This window comes from Furipterus horrens, unplaced genomic scaffold, assembly GCF_987537825.1.
Source record: "Furipterus horrens unplaced genomic scaffold, mFurHor1.1.pri manual_scaffold_3, whole genome shotgun sequence".
NCBI classification, from domain to species: domain Eukaryota; kingdom Metazoa; phylum Chordata; class Mammalia; order Chiroptera; family Furipteridae; genus Furipterus; species Furipterus horrens.
In genome coordinates, this window is record NW_028327173.1 from 188,983,884 (window position 1) to 189,004,187 (window position 20,304).

The following is a 20,304-nucleotide window of genomic DNA, read 5'->3' on the forward strand; positions in this document are numbered from 1 at the left end:
CATTGTCCCTTTTCTAAAGCCTTCTGCCACAGAGCCAGCAAGTTGGTGCCACATCTGAGACTCCATCAACCTGGCTAACACTGTTTGACCCACCTTGTAGCTCCCCAGAGACTCTGCCCCACCCAATTTACGAGCCCACCCAAGCTGCTTTTCCGTATGAATGGCTGGTCTTAGCTCATGCTGCACCACTTCCTAAATCCTCTCAAACAAACAACAGCCAGCCTCAGTGAGCCCCAAGCCTGGCACTGCCAGCAGCCAGCCTATATTCATAGCTTGGTTTTGCCTGGGAATCTCCAAGCCCAGCACAAGTAGCAGTCATCCCGGATTGCTTTATAGCTCAGGCAGGGTGGTCCTGGGCAAAACACAGGTGGGGGCTGACCTTGGCCTCTACCACCTGGGAAAATACAGAACCTATGCACCCAGTGAACAGCTACAGACCAAATCAGAGCACCACCATCCCGCCCCTGCAGAGCTGATCATCCAAGAGGGCAGAGGTTGGTAGTAAGTGGTCACAGCCAGTCCTTACAGCTGACTGGCCTGGGTAAATCCCTCCCACTGACCTGCCAACAGCAATCAGGCTCAACTATGAGAGGAGGGTGTACTCAGCCCACACAAAGGGCATAAAGGGCATACATACCTCGAGTACCCAGTTTGGTGATAGGGGAGACCGTGCTACTAGACCCTACAAGACACCTACTATATTAGGCCACACTACCAAGGCACAGAGTCATAGCAGCTCTACCTAATACACAGAAATGAAGACAGGGAGGCTGAGAAAATGAGGAGACAAAGAAACAGCCCAAATGAAAGACCAGATCAGAACTCCAGAAAAAGAGCTAAGTGAAATGGTAATAAGCAATCTATCAGGTACAGAGTTCAAAACACTGGTTATAAGGATGCTCGAGGAATGTGTGAAGACCTTAACAGCATAAAAAAGATCCAGTCAGAAACAAAGGATACACTAATTGAAATAGAGAACAAGTTACAGGGAAACAATAGTGGAGTGGATGAAGCCAAGAATCAAATCAATGATGTGGAAGATGAGGAAGCAAAAAAAAAACAATCAGAACAACAAGAATCCAAAAAAAATGAGGATAGTATAAGCAGCCTCTGGGACAACTTCAAGAGGTCCAACATTCATGTCATAGGGATGCCAGAAGAAAAGAGCGAGCAAGAAATTGAAAATCTATTTGAAAAAATAATGAAAGAAAACCTCCCCATTTGGTGAAGGAAATAGACATGCAAGTCCAGGAGACACAGAGTCCCAAACAAGGTGGATGCAAAGAGGCTCACTCCAAGACATCATAATTAAAATGCCAAAGGTTAAAGGTAAACAGAGTCTTTTAAAAGCAGCAAAAGAAAAGAAGTTAGTTATCTACAGGGGAGTTCCCATAAGACTGTCAGCTGATTTCTCAAAAAAAACTTTGCAAGCTGGAAGAGACTGGCAAGAAATATTCCAAAGTCATGAAAAGCAGGGACCTATAGCCAAGATTGCCCTACCCAGCAAAGCTATCATTTAGAATTGAAAGGCACATAAAGAGCTTCCCAGATAAGAAAAAACTAAAGTTCATTATCACCAAACCATTATTATGTGAAATGTTAATGGGACCTATTTAAGAAAAAGAAGACCACAACTAGGAACAATAAAAAGGCAATAAGTACATATCTATCAACAATTTAATCTAAAAAGCAAACTAAGTAGACAAGAAGAGCAGAGACGGAATCATAGACAGGGAGAGTTTTGATGGTTGCCAGGTGGGAGGGTGTGTGGGGAATGGGTGAAGAGGTGAGGGGATTAGGAAGTACAAGTAGGTAGTTACAGAATAGCCATGAGGGTGTAAAGTACAGCATAGAAAATGGAGTAGCCAAAGAACTTATCCGCATGACCCATAAACATGAACAATGGTGGGGGGATTGCCTGAGGGAATGGGGGTTGTGAGAGGAGGGGGGGTGTCAAAGAGGGAAAAATCAGGACAACTGTAATAGCATAATCAATAAAATATAATTTTTTAAAAAGGAAGAATAAAAATTAAAAAAAAAAATCTTAGGGATCATTTTGGGTTTTCAAGCCCAACAGCCCAAATATCAAGTGCGCCCAGATCACGTTTGCTGACTGAGTGCTCAAGCTAAGACAATGGAGGCTCCAGGGCAGTATTTCTAAAGCAGAGAAGCCCTGTCCCTAAATTGTAACCCCAATTATGGCCAATACAATAAATCAGGAATATGCTACCACTCTTGGCGGCCAAGGAGACATTTGGAATATCTGTATGAATTGACACACCCAAGGCATATGCCCACCTCAGATAAGCATCTGTAAATGGATCATCAGGAGCTGGAAAAGAGGAGCAGGTCTGGCACTTGACAATGGGCAGGTACGGGTGTTTTCCTTCTGAATTAACCCTCACCCTCCTTCTTCTGAGAGCACAGCTCACTCTACGCCTGGAACTCAGCTGACCCACAGGGGCAGCTGGGGCTGGGGTGAAAGAGCCAACCCACTACAGGATATTGAGACCATTCAATGATCACCACCAGAAGATGCCACAGGTGATAAAAGGAATGTTCTAGAACCCTGCCCACCCACTTCATAACTGCACCAATAACTGGAACTCACGTCTGTGGTTCTCATTTCTGTGGTTGGGTGGGGACCGGGTCTCCTGGTCTTGGGCTTCATCCCCCTCCTCGCTGGCCAGGTGAGTGTGAGCGTAGTGGTAGCTGAGTCCTGGCCGGTTCTTGTAGCGCTTGCCACAGACTAGAGAGGGAAAGAGGAAAGAAAGGAAAAATGCAAATGTCAGCAACCTCTGTAGCTACTACCATCATTCTCTGAGGTGGCGACTCCCATCCATCCATCCCAGAACTTTTTTTCCTTTAAAAAGTACTTCCCAACCCCAATCCCTTGCTCCCTGGACAGAGCCACATCACTCTAACAACATGGGCCCACGTAAACAAAAACCATAAAAGTAGAAAATGGCAGTTGTGACAGAGCTTCATCATTTCCTAGCTGTAAGACCCAAGGCAAGTCACCTACCCTCTCTGTGCCTCAGTTTCCTCAGAGGAAAAATGGAATAATCGTACTTACCTCATAGACTTGTAGATGATGAGTTAATCTCTATGCAAAGCATCAGAACAGTACCAGGACACAATAATGTTGATGATTATTTTAACTTTGAAGTTTAGACAGGGAGTCTATCTGGTCCAACACCTCATGGAAGAGATGAGGCAAGTGAGGCCCAGCAAGGCTAAGTGATCTGCCTGGGAGCACACAGCTAGCTGCGCCAGTGCCACTAGAACTCGGGTCTCCTGGGCTCCTATGCAGTAGTACTGCATCCACCATCCCGTGGCTGACTCTGAATTTTGCATCTCTAGTTATGCTGACTATCAAAACTGAATTGAGGGGTTTTGCTGTGTGAAACTGGACAAGACACATAATCTTTCCGTGTACTCTTTCTTATTTGAAAATGATAGTACTACTTATCTTGAAGGATGGTTAAAGGGATTATAAATAATATTTGTAAGCTCTCTCACTCAGTCCCCAGCACATAAAGGATGCTCAATTAATGGCAGTGAGGGGTAAGAGGCTTCCTTCCTTCAGCCATGCCCTTAGTGCTCAGCCCTCCAGAAAAAGGGACTTTGACCCTTGCCTTATACTAACAGAATCTGGCAATTGGTTGGACTTTCTTAATAAGGTGAGAGTCTAAATTTGAAGCCAGTGACCTAGCGACTATAAATTTAAGTCCTACAATTGGCTACTTATATCCTCTCCCTTTCCCTTTTCCTCTCCCTGTGGTAAATATTGCAATAAATAAATAAATAAATGCTATTACACATCCCAATTCCATTTGACTCAGGAAGTGGGACCTAAAGAGGTCCCTGAGGCGTACTCTGGGCCTGCCTGTGGCTTTTTCTATTTAACCTTTTAAATGATGTGAGGTCAGGACACAGCAAATTATGGGGTCATTAGATATCAGTCCATTTCATCACCAAGTGTACAGTTGGTAAGGAATAAATGTTTATTAAAAATAAGAATGATAATATCAGTATTTAAGTGAGGAACCCTCAGGGGCCTCTGTATATCTCCCCACTGGAAACGCCACAGCATTTAATTTGTGCAATTTTGTTATGTCAATTATCATTGTCTTCCTTAATCACAGAATTTCAGGACTTCAATAGCCACTTGGTCTGCTTATCTGTCAAATTGGTTTTTTTCCCATGAATACTCTAGAATCCTGTCCTGGAACAATTCCACTGATGAGCAATGCACAATCCATCCAAGAAGGCATTGCTTCTTTGGACTCCTTGAATTATAGTTATGTCTGTACTAGAGAACCTCCCTTAAGGAGAGTTTCACATCTATTTCATCCTGACATTATTAACTCCATCTCATATGTAGCCATGCACACATTACACATTCAAAACATAGTCGCTGAACAGCTGATGAATGAACACGGAAACACTTGGTGGAAAAGCCTGGAGACGGAAGAGGAGGTGAGTATGTTGAATGTGATCTATCTACCCATGTTAACCTCATCCTAACAGTCCTTGAAACCTACAAAACCAAACTCAAGCAAAAGCCACATCTCCTTTTCCAACACCACAGAAAGTAATTGCTTTTAGAGCAAAGCCTTTGCTACAAGAGATTCTTAGAGTGGCCCCCAGACCAGCACCATCAGCATCACCTGGAAACTTGTAAGAAATGCAAATTCTTGGGCTGCATCCCAGATCTACTGACTCAGAAACGTTCGGGGTAGAACCCGGCAATCTGTGTTTTAACAAGTCCTCCCTGTGATTCGGATGTATGCAGAAGTTTGAAAACCACTTTGCTAGAAGATTGATGCATTTGGGCTTGACTCTGCCTGCCCTGCACGCACCTGCCCTTTTGCATGGATGGCAGGGCAGGCGAGCACAGTGAGACGCCACCCTGAGACCTGTGTTCACCTCATAGAAGAAAAAGATCCAGGCAGCACGTGGATGTCCTGGAAGCCAGATCCCTTTACCATGGTCCCTATATACAGAGCTCTCTGGAAGGAGCTTCATTTTTCCCCCACTTGCTTACACCATGTCATTCCTTCATCACCGGTTCTTCAAGAAAAGGTTACTGACCATCTAATAAGTACTCAGCCCTGTGGCACCGGAAAAAGTACATATAAATGAGCCATACTGCCCTCCCTCCAGGGGTTTGGAGTCTAGCAGAGAAAACCTGCATAGCAAGTAAGGAGGGAGCTGGGCAAGGTGCACCCGAGTGAGCATGTGTCCTGCAAAGAGAGGCCAGCACAGGGGCTCAAGGGTGCGGGAGCACTTCCCAGAGGCGACGGGGTGAGCTGCAGAGTGTGAGGTTGAGGAGGACACGACCCAGCGGACAAAGAAGGCAAGGACTTTCAGACACCAAGCACGTTCCACACCGCACCTCTAGAGACCTACAGGGAACTCAGAGCCAGTATGAAAAGGGGCGTGAGACTGGGCATGAGGGGGCCTAACGGGAGAGGAAGCTGGGCAGGATTTTATCCTAAAAATGTGGAGTCAGGCAAGGATTGTACCCCAAGAACCAACTTAATCTGATTTCCATGTTAGAAACCTCACTTAAAACTACAGTGCACAGATGGATTTGAAGGTGGCAAGAGGCTGTTTTAATTATTTTTTACCCGAATCAAAGATGTTTATTATTTTGCTAAACACAATAACTGATTTCCATGTACAATTATTTTGTAAGATGAGAAGCAGCAGGTCAACTGAAGGAACCACACTGGCCTTGAGCTACGGAACGCTGTTACACTTTACACTCGGCTGAAAACCAGACTGCGGATGAGGCTACAGAGGCATGAACGCAGCGAGCGAGCCTCCTCCAGGAAGGCTCTGCAGTGCCGCAGGCCCAGCTGGTACACCGTCTCAAAGTCGGATTCATGCCCTGAAGAGGGATCTTCAGTAGTAAGTCGGTTATGTAGATAGATCACGGCTCCCAAGTAGTTCAATTTTAGCTTTGCTGTTTTTAACTTGGTTACTTCTTCGAGTCGAGTCTCTCAGACTGCTTTCATCCATACAGAGTATATACTCAAATATGGCAAAGTCTTCTTTAGTAACCTGCCGAGTGTTCATGGGAATACCATGCTTCTTCACGCAATTCTGCCCTCGATGACCGGGACGTCGCTGCACTGACTATCCTCCAATTAACTGAAACGTTTTGATCAGTTACAAGTTTTCTGAAAACTGCTCCTGCAATGGGTGACTGACAGATGTTACTCAGACACACGAGTAGCACCGACTTTGGCGCCTGCTGTGCCATCTTCCTCGCAAATACCAAGGCACCCAGTGCCCAGGTAGGAACCTTCCTGGCACAGCACACGTGCACTGCGACTATCCCTATTTTAATCTCCTGTGTGAAACAGTACAGACCTCAGGATGGGAAAGGGGTTAAAGAGAGAGAATTTGGCACAAAGGAGTCAGTATAAACAGCACAGAGGAGCCTAGGAAGACCAACGCAGCCTTCCTGGCCCTGTGCCATCCAGTCCCATCCACCACCACCCCGAGCTGGGCCCATCCCCTCTCCCAGCCTCATCCACACACCCTCCAGCACAATCCACCCTTCCAGCCTCATCCTCCCTCCCAGCCTCATCTACCACTCCCCCAGCCTCATCCACACACACCCCAGCCCCATCTACCCTCCCAGCCTCATCTAATGCCACATTTCACCTACTTCTGGGCTTTCGCCTCCCACTCACCAGGCTTTATATTTCTTGAATATTTTTCTTTCCACCACAGAGCATTTGCACAAGCTTTTCCCTCTGCCTAGACTCTCTCCACCCCAATTTGCCCGACTAATGCTTCCTCATCCTTCAGACCTTGGTTCAAATGTCCTTCCCCAGGGAAGTCTTTCCAATCAAAATGAGAACCCCAGTTTGTTCCCTTCCTAGAACTAGTCACGGGCAGAAGCACGGCAGGCCTTGTGCGTTTGCACACTGCCGCATCCCCAGGAACCAGTGCGGGGCCTGACTCGTGGCCAGCACTCAGTGTCAGCCAAGGGAAGAAATAACAACACCCAGGTTTCTGACTTTGGCAACTGGGTAAGAGGATGCAGGAAGAGAGTGAGTTCAGTCTGGGGCTGGCTTGCACACCTGGAGCTTGGGAAAGATATATGGATTTTGGAGTTGGCAGGCTGGGGATATAAGTTATGAATATGGGGAGGAGGAGAGAGATTATGGAGAAGAGATAACAGGTGTGAACACAGGATAGATCTGAGAAAACACTGGTATCTTTAAGAGCTGGGAGGAAAAAAACTGATTTTTAAAAAGTTAGTGAAGAAAGATTCACACGGTAGTCAGCAATATGAAGGAGGAGGGTTTCCAAATGACAGTACCAATACCCCCAGTCCTGGCCACTGCTAACTACAGAGTGTGCGCCATGTGCCAGGCCTGTTCTAGTGCTTCAAGTAAATTTACTCACAAAAATCCTCAGCCCTGTCCTACAGATGAGCAGACCCAGGCACACAGGCAGTGGCAGGACAATAGCAGATGCCTAAGAGTGTGTCAGGAAAAATGAGATTGCTCTTGGCTGGTGTGGCTCAGTGGGCTGGATGTTATCCGCAAACCAAAGGGTAGCCAGTTCGATTCCCAGTCAGGGCACAGGCCTGGGTTATGGGTTTGGTTCCCAGTTGCAGGCACACGAAAGGGGCAACCAATTGATGATTCTCTCACATCAATGTTTCCCTCCCTCTTCCTCTCTCCCTTCCGCTCTCCTTAAAAAAAAAGAAAAACAGGGATTAAGAAGAGACCACTGGATTTAGCAATTAGATCACCTTAGTGCAAAGGGCATCTGCAACCTCGTGAAGGACAAGGTGAGACTACGGTGCTCCGGGAAAAGAGGAAGTGGTGATGGGCCCAACAACTGCCCCTTCCAGCATGGCTGTGAACGGAGCAAAGAGGGAGGCTGTGGGTGGATGGGACTGCGGAATCAAGGAAGGCTGACAGGGGCCTGTCCCTTAAGAGAGCCGTTCCTTGAGTGGGCTCACAGGCTAACGTGAAGGAGAAGGTGGGGAGGATGGGGGAATATGAAAGGCAAGGTAGGAAGGATTGGAGATAATGAAGCAAGATGCCTGACCCCAAAAAGAACCTGCTGACCCAAGTCCCAGTCCTTCAAATGACTTCATCCTAGGGACAAGAGATTTCTAAGATTTATTAGGGTTGAACTGCATCCAGGTCAGATTGCTACGTTTAGATGAAAAGAAACTCCTTGGAAATCCTGATCTGACTGGCTTGGAAGAGAAAGGAAACCAGCACTGTTTCACCTTCTGTATTTCACCCCCTCTCCCTACCACTCTGAACACTCAGGGACCAGCTTCATGGTGTGCGACCTGTGCATTCAGGCAGCGACCGGGTTCACAAGGGTTTAATGCTCTGCTGTCACCATGCTGAAATTCTTAATACTTTTGGAACAAAACGCCTCTCGTTCTCATTTTGTCCTGGGCCCTGTAAACAATGTGGCTGGTCCAGAAACTCCTTGGGGCTAGGGGTGGCGATCTGGGCCCACGTTATTCCCATCAGCCAGCTTGCTAGCCTATTTGCTGCCCCAGTGAACGCAGGACCCCATCAGTCCTGAGACAGGAATAAGGCCCCTCTGAGGAACCCCTGGAAATCTGGCCCGAGTCAGCCACACAGCCGTGGTCATTTCAGTGCCATCAACTGCTCTGGCCCAGCTTTGGGGCCGGCCCTGCCTTCAGAGAGACAGGATCTAGCATGGTAAGTAGGCGGGCTGGATCTGAACCGCCTGGATGCAAACCCCAGCTCTGCTGTGGACTGACTCCGCGATCTTGGGCGAGCTGCAAACCTCTCTGAGCTTCAGGACCCTCTCTGGAAAGCAGGGACGACCCGACAGAGCACTGCCTCCCAGTCGTGAGGGTGATGTGAGAGGGCTCACTGAAAACAGCGCCTGGCTCACAGTAAGCCTCAGCCGTCGTCAGCTGTTATTGTCACCACTGCCATCAAAGCAGTTCAGCCAAGGAAATAAACCCAAAAGGGGAGGGGTGCACGAGTACTTTCTCCTCTGAAGTCTGGGGTGATGGAGTTGTAAGAAAATGAGGATGGGGAAACATACATTCTGAAAATAAAGTATTAGAACCATCTGCTCTCCTTTTATCATGTCAGCAGTCTCACTCTGGAATTATCTGCCGTGCGGATTCAGACTGAGCCCCGAGACTGCTGAAGCATTCAGAGAGGGCTGCGCCCCCATCCTCCCACTCCCGTCTCCTTCCCCAGGGCAAGCTGCCCTACTTCATGCCCCTCGGAGGCCATCACCCAGGGGACCAGTCAGCCCTGCCTGTGCACAGCCCAAGGCCCTTCTCTTCACCTTGGCAAGCATGCTCCTGGATTTTGTGTTCCTGGCACGGAGCACATGGAGAGGAATAGCTGTGACCATAAGGAAGGTCCAGCTTGCCTTCATCTCTCTCCTTCCCCTGGGGCGGATCCATCTGTCAAGCTGCAGAAATAGTGCTTGCCCACTTCCCGATCCAGAGCTGGATTCTCCAGGCAGGACCTCCCATCTGGAGTTATGAATACCTTCAGTGTTGCCCCAGAATATTTACAGCATGCCCCCCACTCCAACCTTACCCTACTCACTCCTTGTCTGGGAGAGGGGGAGGACAGGGAGGAGGAGGGGTGAGGGAGGAGGAGGAGGAGGAGGAGGGTAGGGGAAATCAGGGGCAGTTTGTGTGAACAAAGCCAGCTGAATCAGACAGCAGAATCCTTCCTGCCGGGGAGAAGCAGCGCCTTCCCCACTGATAACTTAATGACTCTGGCACATTTTCATCAGCCCAACTTGGAGCACGCAGTGGGTATCTGAGCCAGTGGTTTCCGAGAGACTGAAAGCAGCAACTGAAAGCAATTACGGGATGAACGTCCGAGAGACAAAGCCGGGGCCTCAGGAGTCACAGGCCGCATCTCATTCGCAGCTCTACCCTGTGACACTTCCACACAACCCCAAGGAGGTCACTTCCTCTCCCTGCAGCTCGACTTCTTCCATAAGATCCACCCAGCAACGCCTGTCATCTGCCAAAGCACCGTGCTTACAGGCCATCAGGCAGGCACACATGCTTACAATGAACCTCACATGTCACAAGGTAAGAACTATCATCCCATTTTACAGACGAGGACACTGAGGCTGGGGGGAGCTGAAGCAACACACTAAACGACAAAGCCAGAATCTGAACTCGGGTCCATCTGCCTCTGAAGCACCTGACTGAAAGACGCGCTGGTCACTCTCTGCCAACCCCATGCCTGGAGCTGATCTCTATAACCTCTAGCCCTCTGCTTCTGATGGAGTGTGGCCAGCGGGAGGGAGGCGCCAGCAGGAGAACAGAAGATGAGAAGAGGGAAGTTGGGGGTTTGTGCCCTGCCCATCCCTGCTTGGGCAGCATGCTGGTGAAAGGGCCATGCCCCAATCCACAGCTCCAGCTCTCCCCGGGAGCCCGTGTCCTTCCTGCTCCTTGGAACTCAGGGTGGGGAGGGCACACCCTTCCCTTGCCAGTACCTTTATCTTGCCCATACCTCCACAATCATTCCATCAACTAATTCTCTTCCTTTCAGCCTTTCTGAGTGGAATCCAACCCTGTGCCCTGCTGGGGCTGACACAGAATCTGCCAGACTGGTTCACAGACATCTGGGCTCCCCAAACCTGCCGGACAATCCTGTCTTCTCTCCGCAGAACCTTTTAGGGGATAGGGGATAGAGGAATGCCCACCAAGCCCTGGCCACAGCTGCCTTCCTGTGGCTTCATTCCTTCTCCGAGCCACTTGATGATTATTTTAAATTGACACCTTTTAAATAGAAGCACAGGGGACTAGGCTAGAGTAGGGGTGGGGTACAATATCCTGATTTTTCAAAGCCGCATTCCTCTGGGCCTGGCTCTGCAGAGCAGGACCTATGAAATGCCAGTGCTCTGGAAGTCCTGTGTCTCTGCTTATGTTAGGAAATTTACTGTATGTGAATGTGACTCCCAGTTTAAAGAAAACTGGAAGAACTAGAGCTAAGCAACAAGTCTTTCATTTCAAAATACTATATAACCTGATTCTGGATTCCAGGCAGAGAAATGCAGAAACTCCCACAACCAAAGAATGCAATGTGTTAGGAGGACTCTTTCCAGTCCTATAACCAACTTCTGTCTGGTGAACTCTGGGGTCAGCCACCCTGGGTTGGCTAACAAGCTAACTTAGTTTCTCCAACCTCAGTTTCCTTATCTGTAAAATGGGGACAGTAATAGTTCGCACTTCATCTGAATGTTGTAAAAACTGAATGCGTCCATTCTCATGAAGTGCTTAGCAGAGCACCTGGCACACAGGTGTTCAATAAAGCTGTTTTTGGTAACTCAGTTTATCAGATTGCTTCCCTGCTCCCTGACAATCCCTGCAGTCAGTGCACAGAACAGAACTGGGGACCCAACTTAGAAAATAAGTACCCTTTCTTAGGATAATGAAAATAAGTTCTTATTGAGCATGTTTATGAACCAGGAAGTGAGCTGTTTTCACACTCGGTCTCATTTAGCCCTTCTGAAAACCCTCTATGCTTAATTTTATTGTCCACACAATAAAAAAAGAAACCAAGGCTCAGAGAGGTTTTGTGATTTGTCCCAAGTCATGGCTAGAAAGTGACGCAGCAAAGATTCAAATCCTGGGCTTCCAACACAAGAACCATCTTCTTCTGACCATAAACCCTTATAGAGACGCTGTCTTTTATTCCTTATTCTAGTGAGCTCTATGTTAGCTCGAAGGGTAAAATACAATTGCTTTAATCCTACAATAAAAACAATTTAAATGATAAATATAACTGCCAATATTGGGGGCGAGGAGATTAAACAGAAAAAGGTAAAAAATTCAGGCCAATTGCCTTAAGGTGTGGCAGCCCCCACACACTTGGGAATCTGGCCAGCATGCCGTCTCTAGGGATCCCTGGGTGAGCATCCGACATAACTGCCGCCTCAGATACACAGCTGGCTCTGTCTGTGGGTCCCAAGCCATCCAGCGCGTCTCACAGACCCTTAGACCCTTACCCTGAGGCAGGCCCTCATCCACCTACCACAACGGTGTAAATTCCTCACTCTGTGGGGAAACAAACGTCCATCAACGTCTGTTAGACATTTCTGCTGGGACGTCCCGCCATTTTCAGAAAGTCCTATGCCCAAGTTTGGGCACTTCCTAAGGACCCTCTCGGCATCCTACGGCAGCACCCTCTGACACACCAGCCCAGTCCCCTTGACCGCTCCCTCCCCTGAATTCCTCCAGTGTTCAAGGTCCAGTCAGTGAAATACCACCTGGCAGTGTGTCACCTCCCCCCTCCTCATGTAATATCAGCCTCATCTTCCCAACTACATTACAGACAGAGGAGACAGGACAAAGGCAAAGGTGGAAAAAGAATTTCTGAAGCGTTTGCCATGTGCAAATATCTTTATACATCTTATCACACGTGGCTTTCTCCATTACGTACCGCCCCCACTCCGTGCCTGAGGAAATGGAGACTCCCACCCCAAATGATTTTCTCTAAAATCCCAGATAACAAGCACAAGAGCCACAATTTGACCTCAGCTGTCTCACTCCGAAGCCAATGCTCATTCTTCTCCACCCAGCTCTCTTTAACCTGGGCGGCAGTGACCTTGCGCCTGCTTCCCTCTATCCCCACCATGGCAGCAAGTGAGAGAAATCAAAGACTGTGCACCAGGTCCTCTTGACTTCACAAGTGGGCTCCTAGGAAATAATAAAAGCATTATGCGAAGATGTAACTGCAATATTTTTAATAGGGAATAAATTTTAAACTGGCTCAACCTCCAACAAGTGGTACATTGAACTAACTGTGGCATGTTGGTACCTTATAGGTACTTTATAGTCCTAAAATATCATAAAAAAGTCTTTATGGACATGGAAAAAGTGTTCTTCATGTATTCTGAATGGGGGAGAGAAAGGAAAATGATATGTATCATATATTGTGTATGTGTGTCTGTGTGTGTACACACAAAGAGGGAATCCTGAAATAGCATCAAAACAAAAAATGTAAGTGATCTCTGAGGAGTATGATTATGGGTGATTTTTAATTTTTTTAATCCTCAGCTGAGGGCATGTCTATGGAGGGTGAGCGAAAAGGAGAGAAACATCAATCGGTTGCCTCTCGTATACACCCCAACCAGGGACAGAACCTGCAACCTTTCAGTTTACTGGACGATGCGCCAACCAATTGAGCCACACTGCCCAGGGTGAGGTTCTGGGGATGATTTTTATTTTTCTAATTTTTCTGCAATGAACACATACTATTTCCATTTTTTTTTAATTTAATAAAAAGAACCTCTACTGATGTTAATATCTACCGTTACTGGTCATCAACATCTTAATAAGAATTTTTTGCTACAAAGTTTGCAGCAAGTAACAGCCAGCTGAGAACAAGATTCTAACTGGATGAGACAATCATTCAAGAGGGTCTGAGTTACAGCCCAGAAGAGCCCAACCTAGGTTTGGGGGCCAATGGGCAAGAGTCTTGAGAAGGCTGGGGGGGTGGGGCGAGTGGGAGCGGAGAGGCAGGCAGTGGGAGCGAAGGAAAAGAGAAATGAGGCGATGAGGATGTCAAAGAAAAGCTTCAGCCTCTCTCCAACTATGCCTCTGGCCAGCCCTGCTGGGACAGTCTGCAACCTGTGTCCATGACATGATGGCATTTAAATATTTAAACAGACCCAGCTTTGCTATAACAAATGCACACAATCTCCAGGGATCAGTCCCATGCCACAGGCCCTGCTCCACAAATCAAGTTTCTGGGGCACAGAGCCTTTCCTACCCCTCCCCCCACCCCACCCCATGCAAGGACCTGCAAGATAATAGCTGTGACAACTGAGTGATGAGCCTGGCTTCCCTTCAGTGACAAGGGCAGCCAGCCTGAAGGCCGTAGTTATTGGCTTTTCCTCTGCAGCTTGAAGCTAAAAGCACAGGAGTCTCAGAGAATGTGGAGCCCTAATGCCCTCAAAAAAATTTTAATAAGACTGCAGTAGTCACCTGATTCCCCCTGTGCACTCAGGTATGGGGGAAACCAGAGGGATTTTAAGGAGGCTGCAGTGGGGCAGATTTTCTGGGACTGCCCTGTGTCTGCCCCACGTGCCGGTCCACCCAGCCTGTGGCTCCCGGGGCCAGTGCCTGGCAGAGTCCGTGACGTGCCACAGTCCAGCACCTGTCTCCTGGGTGAGGAGCCTCACTATTAAGCTGCTGCCTGGGAAGAAAGGAGCCCAGAACATGGAGGAGGAGTGCTGATCGGGGAGGTCAAAGACTCAGGGAAGGAGACACCCTCACTGACAAGTGAAGGAAGTGGTGCCATAGCCACTGAGGGTGGAACCAGGACCCGAGCCCTGGATTCCTTGCTGTTTGCCCCACACCCCTCCGCTCCAATATGCCACAGCCAGCAAGAGCACGAGACAGACCAGACCCTACTCTGACACTGTCCCACTGGACACAGTCACACCTCCATTGGATTTCTGGAAGGCAGGTAATACTGAAGAGGTCGTGTTTTCAGTCACAGGCCATACACATATGATCAAAAATATGTCTGTGGGTAAGGGAGGTGTCGAACCAAGTTCTCACCGATAGGGCGGCTGAGTGGAGAGGACTCTCCTGATGTGTGAATACTGGTCATGACTCAGAGATGAGTCATGCTCCCAGTCTTTTGTCATTAATCCACCTTAATGCCTCAGTTTACGCCATTTCATTCCACTTCAATTATAATTACCAGACTCCAGCTTGCCAATCTGACACCAAGAAGCCATCTGTCAACAGTGGACTAGGCTTTACCTCATAAACGGGTATGCAGGGAAGACCAAACTCCAGAAAGGAGGGCTATGTCACCCGCGGCTTGTGTGGAGATGGCCTAGGCTGTGTCAGCTCCAGACCTGGAGGCACCAGGATTCATAGCTCATCTTTGGCATTTCCCAGCTGTGTGATCTTAGACAAGTCCCTTCACCTCTCTGAGCTATTTTCACAGAAAACTGAAGTCAATTGGCCCTGCCTTTCAAGGTTAGTGTGAGGATTTACAGAAAGAAAAAAAAAATGTATGTAAAATGCTTATCAGCGCAGTGCTCTGCACACTGTAAGTACCCACTAGCAGGAGTTACCACCATGATTAGAAAAAACTGGGAACAAAAGATTACGTGTTGGAGAGGATGTGGAAAAACTGGAAAACTTGTGCACTGTTGTTGGGAATGCAAAACAGTGCAGCTATTGTGCAAAACAGTAGGCAGGTTCCTCAAAAAATCAAAAATAGAACTACCATATGATCCAGCAATTTCACATCTGGGTATTTATCCAAAAGAATTAAAAACAGGATCTCAAAAAGATATTAGCACTCCTATGTCCACTGCAGCTCTGTTCACAAAAAGCCAGATGTGGAAATAACCTAAATGCCAACAGATGAATGAAAAAAGGAAATGAGGTATATACATACAATGGAATACTACTTATCTTTTAAAAACTGGAAATTTTTCTATATGCAACAACATGGAGGAACCTTGAGGACATTATACTAAATAAAATAACCAGTACCAGAATAAATAAATACTGCCTTATTCCACAATTATAGTATCTTAAAAAGACAAATTTACAGCATTTAAAGAGTGGAACAGGCATAAAGTTTGCATCAAGCAAGATGAATAAGCTCTAGAGATCTGCTGACTACATTGTACAGTATTCCCGCACTTATCGCAGGTATTACGTTCCAGACTCCCCCATAATAGGTGAAAATCTGCGAAGTAGGAACCTTACCTTTATTTTAGTATTTGTATATATTTTAAGGCTTTATAAACCCTTCCCACACACTTATAAACCGTTCCCAGTCCCTTATTAACCTTTCCCATTCCCTTATTAACCTTTTCCACACTTTTATAAGCACTATTTGTGTTCTTAAACATATTCTACAATTTTAAACCTACGTAACTTTAATAACATACATATACAGTACCGCAAAATCCTGCGATATAGTGAAAAATCTGCAAAGAATAATTAAATATAATATTTTTTAAAACCCCGCAATACAGTGAGGCCGCAATAAGTGAACCGGGATATAGAGAAGGACTATTATACCTACATTCAACAATATATATCGTACACTTAAAAATTTGTTGAGTCGGTCTCATGTTAAATGTTCTTTAAATTAAATTTAACATTTAAATGTTAAATGTTCCATAAAAATTAAAATTAATTTTTTTTTAATTTTAAGAAAAAAAGAACTTCACAAATCCTTTCCTCTGTGATAAGCAAAAGGGCAAATGTATGCTTTGCTCCTCTGTAAATAGCTAAGGCTTAGAAACAAAATGTTGTTCCTCTTCCTGAATCTCACCCCATCACTGTCATCTTCTTTCTTATGATGCTCCTTGAACAAAGAAAATGGAAAAGCAGATCTCTCATCAGGAGTCTGTCCCAATGATGCTAACAGAAAATTCAGAGTCAGGTGCAGTTAGGAAGAGAAGAGGCAAACTCTTGAAGTGATTTTTAAAACATCCCAGTAGCCCAAATCCAAGGATTCCTTTCCTATGTCTATATCCAGTTATTATGATAATCACATATAAAAGGGGGCTAATGAAACTGTTAGGATTTAAAGCTATTAAATAAATTAATGTCAAGTGCTGAATTGCTGAGTTGTACATGGGACTGCTGAGTATTTTATCATTGCTGAAAGAATTGGAAAGATTCTAAAGAGATCAATTATAAACAATGATGCAAGCCAGGGACACTCAGCCTGGAGAATTCCTGAAGACTCCAGAACTTCCAAATGCAAAAAGCAGTGAATAAAGAAGGGCTGAGCAATTGGCCAGAAACCTTCAAATTTGGATGAAGTAAACTAGTCATTCTCAAAACTCAGTATTCATAAGTCCTCCCTCAGGAGCTCTCAAAAGATGCAGGTCCCTGGGCCTGCTCCCAGTGGTTCCGAGGCAAGGGGTCTGGTGTGAGGCCCAGGGAGTCCACATTTTAATAAACATCTAGGCTATCTCTGTGCCGATGGTCCAAATCCACACTTTGACAAGCACGACAGCCTTTCCCACAAAGTTATATTCAGTTGCATTGTTTGTGGGTAATGAACACTTTTCCTCAGCAAGAGGTTGAGAGGGAAGAAACAGAACTTTAATCCTTAAGCTTGGTAAACTATTAGGATAATTAACAGAGATTAGTTTCTTGCTGGAAAATGAAGTATTCATTTACACACATACCATGGATTGGGTAAAAATAAATAAATCATGTTCAGATGATTTAATAGTTCTCTGAGATGAAATAAATTCAACGACTGAGTGAAAGGCAATAGGCAAACTATCTATCACCTGAAGTTAACAGCTAAGATAATATTTCAACCATCCATCATGAAAGGGAAGCTTGGACCAAGCACAGAACAGGACAACTATATTTAGAAATATACACCAGGAAGGGTTAAATACAATCACATCTGTAAAGTAGCTATTACCAATCCATATAAACCTGGCAAGAGGTGGTAGGGTCCAAGGTGGCCTAATATTTTCATAAATAACTTGAAAGATGGAGTGGGGATTATGCAAATCAAACCACAGATGATACAAAAATGGCAGCGATCACAAATCTGTGGAGAATGAAATTTAACTACTGGGCAATGTCTTTAAATTTGCTTTGATTGAATCCTGTATATTGAAGTCACATATTATTATATCTCTTTATTGAGACTCAGTAGAGCCAAATGCTGAGTGATTTACAGACAAATACTCAAATGCATAAATAGAAAAGAGCACACACACAGGCATCTGAACCTGCCGACCGCGCACAGTGCAATGGGGCAGTCAGACACTTCTATACGCCATGGATGTGGGTGGCGTTACGATGATGTGCAAAATAAACACGGAAATGTGTTCTGTGACTCTTTGGGCCAACTGGCCTTGGTGCTACTTCCAGTGGGAGTGCTGAGCTTCAGTGTAACCCGGGAAGGGAACTCAGAGCAGGCTGTCAGAGATTATCGGATGTGGCCCTAGGTAAACCTCTTAAAAATACAAAGAGGTGTCACAAGCACCTCCAGAACAGTCAAAATTCTCAATGTACCCGTTTGATGGGAAAAGATGCACAAAAGATAAGGGGCCCTGTAGAAGACAAAAATTTCAGCTCTTATTAAGGAAAACAATCATTCAAAGCACCATTAGAATCATGGAAGAAAGGTCAGCTTATGGTAACACCATCCCTGGGGACATTCAAGGAGGTGACCAGACACCTCTCTACTTAGGATGCATTAGAGATTATTAAAAGCACTCTTTGCTGAGTTCGGGGGTGTGGGGTGGGCCTCGTGACCTCTCCAAAGGTCATTCCTATCCCAAAGGATCACATGTCTGAAGGGCACCAGATAAAAATAAAGCCTATTAATCACCGAGCTGCCACACAGTTTCCTAAGAGAGCCAGAAAGAGAAGGGCAATCTGGGGTGGACCTTGCTCTGCTGGGAGAGGAAAAGGGAGGCAGTGGCTATGCAGGCAGAGCCAAGAATTCAGCCGCAGAGACTTCCAGAAAACCAATGTCAAGCCGGTGATCAGGCCTCCCAAGTACAAAAGCATGAACAGAAGGAGGAAAAGACCCTGTGGGGAGGGGAACAGGAAAAGCGAATTACACTGAGAGCCCCTAAAACAAAGTCACCGGAGCTGGGGGAGAGAGGTGTGATGCAAGCACTCTGTGCAGAAAGAGGGAGCCAGGCAAGACAAGGTCACCCACAAAGGGTGCTTTGTGGAGGCAGATGTCAGACAAAGGAGCGAGGAGAGGGCCCACTGAGAGGTGGGTGAAGGTGGATGCGCGTGGTGTGCCTGAGAATATAGGGGATTCTTATTGGCTGAGAATCTAATGAGAGGTGTAGTAATTCCACTATCGAGGGTAGCAGAAGAATCACATGACAAAAATAAAGCTTTTTAAAAGAGGAACGAAGAGGCAAAGCCCCAGTTCCAAAGCAGTTGTTGGCATTCTTGATAGCTGGGCTGCTCCAGCCTTAGTCAGAAGGCCTGTTCTGTGGGGTCTGAGCCAGTCTCCCCAAGGTCAGCATGCTTGGGCTTTTTTGAACCCCATTCAGAAAGTAAGACCCACACCGAAGCAGGCACCTCCTGGCACAGCAAGAGGAACCAGACCGCACGCCCTGCTCTCTCCTCATCCTAAAATGGAATTGCTTCGGGATGGAGATGTCACCTGCAGTGAGTTGTCTCAAGAATGTCATCTGCATCGTGTATTAAGCAGCCAGATGGAGGTCATGGAGTTTGAGGTCTTCTAGCAAAATGTCCTCCAGCCAGCTGTCACCCCACCGGACACAGAACAACTTTTTGAAATCAGGAGAGGCCAATGAATAGAAGGAAAATGGCACCACCCCCATCTTCCCAGTCCTCTCCCTGCTTTCACAGACTGCAGACACTGGCAAGGCGGGCGGATGCCCGAAGGGGCCGCTGTACCAGGGCCCTGCCTCAGCCGTGCACTGCCCTTCCCACCGCTGCCCTTCCCACCGCTGCCCCTCCTGTCCTGGGCAGAGCTCTGCATCCTCAGAAACAGACGGCAAGAAGGGAAGATGGTCAGGGAGTGCGGTTTCCAGGGCGGCCCTTGCCGTGGAATGAGCAGATGGCACTCGATACAGTGAGAAGATAACTAGGGCGAGGACTCCAAACCCGCCGTCCAATGCTCTGGTAGGTGAGAGAGACAAAAGCTCTCCGGCTGACAGCAAAGCCTGCGAAAGCTGGAGGTTTCTGGAGGTCCACCCACCCCCACTGCTCCCAGCACCGTCCCAGGGCCCTCCCCAGCTCTGCCTGCGGACCTGAAACCCAGGAGCGGGACAGCCGCCTGTCCAGAAGATGTTTCAGAATCAAGCCAGAACGGCTGGAGATGGAGCGAAGGCCATTTACTAACTAAGTCACCATCAGTGGGAGATTCATAACTTGCCCTATGTAGGCCAGGAGAAAGGGGAAAAAAGGAAATTAAAGGGAAACGAGTGAAAAGACACAAAAACAAAGCATCTCTGCTGGAGGATTTTGATTTATGCTTTTGTTTGTAAATCTCTGAAATTGACCAAGAAATAGGGGGTGCATCTTCAGGAGACAGAGTGAACGAAAAAGAACAGGAGGAAAAATATAAAGAAGGGTACGACCAGAGAGAGGAGTACAGTCCCAAGGTGGGGAGGCCTCCCCGCTTGCTCTCCTCATGCAGAAACCTGGTGCCAGCAGGAGCAAGAGGAGGCAGTGGCTGTGGTGAAGGGCAGGCATGCGAGCTGGGGGTGCAGGCCCCAGGGGTGGGGCCCGCAAGCCAAGGGAGCACAGGGGATAGTGGGGCAGGGGCAGGAGAA

The 20,304-nt window shown here is 46.9% G+C and overlaps 1 protein-coding gene and 1 pseudogene across 4 annotated transcripts in view; both read right to left on the reverse strand.

Moving 5' to 3' along the window:
* DPF3 (double PHD fingers 3) overlaps window positions 1-20,304 on the reverse strand; it is a 193,615-nt gene that overhangs the window by 29,970 nt on the left and 143,341 nt on the right. For all 4 annotated transcript variants that reach the window (XM_090271089.1, XM_090271088.1, XM_090271086.1 and 1 more), the window contains exon 7: window positions 2,612-2,749. In XM_090271089.1, the coding sequence (XP_090127215.1) occupies window positions 2,612-2,749 (138 nt within the window). The remainder of the gene's footprint in view (window positions 1-2,611; window positions 2,750-20,304) is intronic.
* LOC150016999 (low molecular weight phosphotyrosine protein phosphatase pseudogene) lies at window positions 5,769-6,274 on the reverse strand (annotated as a pseudogene).